Source organism: Poecilia reticulata, chromosome 21 (assembly GCF_904066995.2).
Source record: "Poecilia reticulata chromosome 21, P_reticulata-male-v2, whole genome shotgun sequence".
Taxonomy (NCBI): domain Eukaryota; kingdom Metazoa; phylum Chordata; class Actinopteri; order Cyprinodontiformes; family Poeciliidae; genus Poecilia; species Poecilia reticulata.
In genome coordinates, this window is record NC_088850.1 from 8,403,406 (window position 1) to 8,410,214 (window position 6,809).

At 38.9% G+C, this 6,809-nt stretch overlaps 1 protein-coding gene across 1 annotated transcript; it reads right to left on the reverse strand.

Annotated features, from left to right (window-relative positions):
* Positions 1–619: 619 nt before the first annotated feature.
* slc35f6 (solute carrier family 35 member F6) lies at positions 620–6,560 on the reverse strand. Its single transcript, XM_008397510.3, has 6 exons — positions 6,328–6,560; positions 3,536–3,608; positions 2,903–3,074; positions 2,481–2,696; positions 2,276–2,386; positions 620–1,239 (listed from the first exon to the last, which is right to left on the reverse strand). The coding sequence occupies exons 1-6, from the start codon at positions 6,534–6,536 to the stop codon at positions 752–754; spliced, it is 1,269 nt and encodes a 422-aa protein (XP_008395732.1). The 5' UTR covers positions 6,537–6,560; the 3' UTR covers positions 620–751.
* Between the last annotated feature and the right edge of the window lie 249 nt (positions 6,561–6,809).

Here is a 6,809-nt window from a genome sequence, read left to right on the forward strand (position 1 = left end):
GTCTTTACATTTTTATGTGAAATCAGGATTTCTAAGCACTTTTATCTGGTATAACCTCCACTTGTATCATAGGGCTCCCAAGATTTCTGTAACGAGCATTAAACTTTATCTGCATGCCGAGCAGTTATTTAGGAGTGATGCCAGTAAGCTGGCTTTAATCTGAAATAAAGAATAATTTGGAAAAGCACTGCTTTTTGCCCATGTAATCTCAGAGATCCTCAAGATATGAACCCTTTGAAATACCAGGACGATTTAAAATTCAGATTAAAGATTGTCAATGGGTCTCTCAGCAGCATATTAACCCAGACAACACAGTATCGGTTCAACAGACAAGGTTGCCCTCTCAAACCTAAATCCTGCTATAAGTGTGTGAAATGTTATAGGAGAAGAGTAAGTGCCATTCTACAGATAAAAGGGGATTGTACAAATTATTCACAGCAGGAGGACTGATAAGTGCCAGCAGTGACTTTGTTTTTCTTTCTTCCTGAATGAATGTATGAAGTCAAATCGATTTGTCTTTAAGAAAGTGTTGTCAGGAGACTCAAGTTCTCTGCAAAAAAAGAAAGCTCCCCCCCCCACCGCACCCAAAAAAATGTTAAAGAATTACTTTTAAAAACAGTTTCATATTACAGCATTTTATGAGATCAGTGAAAACTTGAGGCATGAACAGAAAATGCATAAAGATGCCTGACAGCATTTACAGGAGCTGCAGTTTCTGTGGAACTGTTTTTGCCGAGTGTTTCAGCTCAGTTTATGTGTCTTCACTGGCCGGCACCCTTCCTTCATTCAGCAGTCTCTCTCTTTCCGCATCGCTGCCTTCATCGTTCAGGTTCATCCTGGCGGCGCACCACGGTATCCTGGCCAGCAGGGGGCGGTGCAGTCCGTTGTAGAGCGCCGTGCCCGTCAGCAGGACCAAAAATCCCAGAACCTGCAGGCCGTGAAACTGCTCCCAGCCCAGGGCCAGGCTCACCACCCAGATGACCAGCGTACGCAGGCTGTCCAGCACCATCCGGGTGGTGGCGCTGATCTCCTTGGTGACGCTGATCCCGGCGAAGTTGAAGAAGGCAATGCTGACCGTGTTGCCCAGGAGAGCCAAGAGGATGAGGGGCTTGTATCCGATCTGACAGAAGGCGTCGAGCGCGTCCTCCAGGACCTGCCGAGGATTGTCGCTGAAGTCCCCGACGTGGATGAAGTACATGGGGATGAGCAGCAGGGAAAGGACGACAAAACCAAACAAACCTGACGGTAGAAAACACACATTTAACCAGCTGTTTAAGTGAAATCAAACCAATATCAGCTCAAATTTCACCTAATAAAAAAAAAAAAAAAAAAAGTTTTTGTGACTTGAGTGGTGCATACCAAAGTAACTTGTTACAGCTGCTGAGATCATTTCATCAGGATTTTAACATACAGAATTTATGAAATTAAAAGGAAATCATAAATGATTTTGCAATTTTCTAGCCTCTTTCCGTTTTTACCTCTAGCCATCAACTCTGATCAACTTTTCTAATGCCCTGCTTGGCCCGGCATTACAAACTCCTTACAGGGGCGGTAACCGAGAGTGCCAATTTTTCGGGGAGCCTCAAATGATTTTTTTCCCTTAGGGGTTTTGCAAATATTGCACATTACATAAAACTCACAGTATTAACATTTTGGGATTTTTATGATTATAAGCAATATTCCAGTATTTGAAAACTAGTGAGTTATGGTTGATTTCTTTGGGAACAACATGGAGTTATTGACTAGGGGACATATTAGACATATCATGCATCAGTTCATACCTGCTGATTTATAGGACTACCTGTTAATTTACATTAGGAAATCATCAACACAAGGTCACTGGACAGTGAAACAGAAGTGTGTTTGTTGCAACAGGCCTACTGATAGCTGAGAGAAGACCTTGAAGGTACATTTGTGCTCCGTTTCTCAGCTCTAAGATGATTATATTATTGCAAACAGTGGCTACATGAAATTCCATAAAGCTTACAAAATGCCGTCGGACAAACTAATACATCAAGTAACGGTTCAGACGCAGTCAATACCCAGTAAATGACTAATATAAGCTTAAAATGCAAATAATCATAAACAAGTCAATTTTAGTGATAGTTTTCCTTCAGGTATTTTTGCCACAAGTATCAGTAGATGACAGATTAATTGTCCCTTACCTGCCTGGTGTGTTTTTTTGGTATTCATGTCGCTGCCGAATTAGTGAACCTTTTTAAAGATTATTATAACATCACTTTTGTTGTTGTAGCTTACTTATCAACTTGTTTACCTTCAGTTCCAACGGCTCGAAGAGGATGCACATCGTGCTTGTAGACAAACTTTTCCTCCAGCACCATCTGCACCGAAACGATGATCTGAGCCATGATGATCAGGAGATCACCTGCAGAGCAGAAGGTGGACTTCAACTTTACTTTAAATCTAATTAAAAACATTTTGTCTTTATGCAAGGATTTTGCCTTAGAAAAAGTTTTTACCTGTGATGACATCAGTGAGCTTGTGGGAGTCATCTCTGTGGCCGCTAACAAAGTCGGCGAGTCCAACTACCACCAGGCCGAGGATGGTGATGAAGATGCCAAGCCACTGGCTGGGTGCGAGCCGACGACCCAGAAAAGCTACAGACAGGAGACCGGTGAAGATGATGACGGCGCCGCGAAGCATCTGGAAGCTGGAGGCGCTCGTCATGTTGAGAGCTAGAAGAGAAAAACAGTTCTGCAAACAAGACTCTAGAATTTAATGAATGCAGATCAACTGCAAAAAGTTATTTTATCCAATTAATGAAGAGAAATGAATTATTGATTTGTAATGTCCGATTGAAATTGTAGATTTCCAATCAGTCTCCTTGACTGAACCAGGAAACAAACCATACGAACCGCTCTGGTCGCTCTGCTGAACTTACCAACATACATGATGGACGTGGCCATCATGTCACACATTGCAGGAGGGAAGAAGAGTAGAGGGTTGAAGCTCTGGCCGACATTCATTCTCGGCTCTGGGCTGCGTTTGTCATGGAACAGCAAGATGTAGAAGACGGCGAGGCAGCTGAACTCGCCCAGAAACATTCCCACAGCCTGGAAAGAGAGAGACACATTCACCAGTGATTTAACTTAAATCTCACTTCTGCTGACAATGTTTCCCTGCACAGCAGTTTACTGAATGCTAATCTAATGCTAGCATTTTTCCACTACATTTTGATATGACTTGTTGATAGTTCTTAACATATTTCTTTGTGGTTTCCAGGCATTCCTTTGTGATAACACTTTAACAGAAGTTGTTCTCCTGCCTCATAAAATTACTACTTTATGAGGTCACACTAGTCAATTCAGTCTCGCTTTGACTGAACATAATTGCAAAAGGTGGAAAAGACCTACACTGCTCAGTAAAACACTGATTCTTCAGTGCAGGAGAATATAATAAGTTGAAAATACTTCAGATAGACAACCAGTTTATACATCACATGTGCCCTTTTCTGTGAACAAAATTTCTATCAGCTCCTTTACAAAATGTTGCCATTTAAAGCACATTACTGTACCTGTACAAACGGATGGGAGAAGGTGTGTTCAGGGTTACCATGGCAACCCTTTGCTGAGAACATGTCAGCCCATCTGTCAGAGAAAAAACACATCATGCAGATTGGTTACCGACACACAAGTAACCCGTAAAGCATGATAGCGGTGAATGTTTCGACTAGACTTCAAAAGACGTCAGGAAGCAAATACAGTAAAAATAATGTCTGACATACAAGTGTGAATGTCAGCAGGCCAGACTCACTGCAAACGCAGACAAAATGGTGATGACGTTGCATTTTACTTGTGTGGTTAATGAGTGCTTAGGTCATCATAAAGCCTTTGGCTAGTCACAAGAAGCATGACTGACACGCGAGAGTCGTGTCCTCGCATGTCAGTCAAGATTCAAATGCTCGCTTAAAATCCATCAGATCAAAATCTACAATAATCTGTTTTACAGCATCACTTTGCTTTTACATACGTTTCCACAGCACTTAAAACAAAATGCAAGCAGCCGCAGAATGACTGAGTTGCCATCTCTGCTGCCGGGAAGCAGCTCTGTGACAGGTGAGCCATCATGTGACTGTAGTGAAATCTAACCTGTAAGTAGCAGAGTTCCCCTCTGAGCAACATGACAGTGCAGGGATCATTATCATAATTTTTTCTTTTCTTTAGAAGCAAGTATTCTTTTTCAATAGAACCCGACACGAGGAAATGGAAGCGAGAGACAGGAAGGATAACGCTGACATCACAAAATATTGGAGAAGTTAAAAAAGCCAAATGTTGGGTTTCTCCAATGTGATGCACTTTCTATAGGCTCCTATAGAAAAAGATTATTTAATATTTAAAAATAGAATTGTTGATCATATGTACTTCACTTTCAGGCTGTTGCTCAAGAAAACCAGATTATTCTATGACTTTAGATGGAAAAAAGCACATCTGTGACATTTGAAAGTTTACAGTCAGACTGCAAATGAGGCGTTTCTAGTCAAGAGTTCCTCCTTCTTCAGCCTCAGATTTTAGTTTTAAGTCCAATCAAGACACATTTCAGTCCTGCTTCATAAACAAATAAAGCTAAAAGTTCACTTTTGTTTTAATTCATTTTCTTTAATAATGCTGAAATCAAAAATGTTATTTTTATAACAGTTCCCAAGAGAAGAGTTTAAGCTTAATGTGACAAATGATTAAGACGAAGAAACTGAAGGCATTACATAAGTTTCAGTAGAATATTTCATAGTTTGCTGTTTGAATAGATTGGAATTTATCATTTTGCCTCCGTTTTAATTTTTCTTTCAGTGAAAAATGTATTCTTGCTACATAAATCTTTAATGACAAAAGTAATTAAATATTCATCATTTTCTACTCTGGTTATTGGAAGTGATTTCTGATTAGGAATGTGCTAATTTCGCTTGGATGACGACAAAATGACTAAATAGGCTAAAAAACAAAGCATACTTGTCATTTATTAAAAATCAACACAAAAAAAACACTATAAAAATAAATTTTGGAAGGTAGTAAATATTACTCATTAAAACTTTAGTTAGATTTGTTTACGAATGTAATTTTTGATAATCTTTTAACTCCAACAGCATATTTTCTTATACAAATCAAACATTTTGATTTGTATTGAGCTGAAAATTTTGGTCTAGTTACAGTTTTTTTAAATTTGTCATGTATGCTGCCCAGCTGAGAACAGCGAATATGTTTATGTGGGTTGTAAATGTATTTATATGTCAACTTAGCCAAAGTCACAAGACTTGTAGTTGATAAAGTTTTTGTCTGGGAGGAAAAATATTGGTTTGTGTCCAACATTTAACTAGTATATTAACAACACTAATGCTGAAGCCAAACTTGCTAAAAACCTGAGCTTCTTAACTCGGAGGCTGCTGTTGCCAAGTAATTGTTGTTTCCAGGGGGGAATAAATTAAAAGTCTTGGTAAAGTTTAATTAATTCAAGAAGTCTGTAAAGAGGCAGATTAAGATATTTTAAATCGATGCCCTGATCCCTGAAATGCTGAACTGAATTAATTAGAGTGAAATTAGTTGAAATATAAACGCACTGTTGCTGGCAATTTTTCCCTTTTCTTTAAGAAAAATAAAATGCATTTATCTAAATGAATAAAGACCTGTAAAATTTACATAATTTCTGCTCAAAAATAATTAAAATCTAGCGAAATAAAACATAAATGCAAATTCTAGCAGTTTGTTTTATTGTTGGATATTAGGCTCGATACTGAGAATTTTACGACCAAATGGCAGCAAGTCATGCGTTGACCTCAGTGTACCATATAGTTAGCAAAGCAAGGCTATTCATTTGAAGCCCTGCGAAGTAATCGAGCTTCATTCAGCACAGGTGCCTTAAACCATCTTAGAAGAGATGACCAATGCTGACAAACGACCCAGTTTTTGCTCACCACAAGGTAAGCAAAAACTGGGTCGTTTGTTTCTCATTAGCAACAGTTTCCTGTCTAAACCTTATCAACAGGAACATCTGCGTCAATATTTCACTGACTGCTGATGCTTTTTACACGAACATCTAAATAGACGTTGTTTGGCACCTAGCTTGACAACAAGACAAAGTATTTTACTATCTGGCGTTAACTGCTAACGGCTAGCTACATCTGTGTTGTTGGGGGAAAAAAAACAGAAACACGACTTAATGTATGAAACTACTAATTCACGTAGATAAAACGGAAGAAAATAAGTGTTGAATTTATTATGTTGCACTAACCTGATTTAAGTTATTCAAGTATAATGTAACCAACTAACTATAAACACGTAACACTATTTAAAAATAAATAAAGTTAAATTTACTCACTTTGCGGATAAGGTGTTGATGGAGCCAGTGGTGAGCATCAGCCCCGCCAGGAACAGCTGATATTTTGTCCAAGCCATGTTGGAGGACAGAAACGAACCTGTAACACAACAACCACCGAGCTGTGTGCTCTCTTTAAAGGGAGCCCGGTTGTTTATTGATGCACTTTCCGCATACTCTCCGCTGTCTGTGAACACCACATGACAGCTCATAGTCAGCTGACCTAACGGCGTGCTGCCTTCACGGACATCCGGAAATGACGGTTAGCAGAAACTCACTTGATGTGACTGAAAACTGCAATTCTGATTATTGATTCTCATCAAGATGGACTCGTGTATTTTTTTTTTTTATATTTCACTACTAAATACTACAATTGAACACAATAAGTCCAAACTGTGGCAAACTACAAATCAGTCTTTTTAATACATGTGATTTTTTCAAGAACAGCTTTTTTTCAACATTCTTATTCATTATACTTAACATTC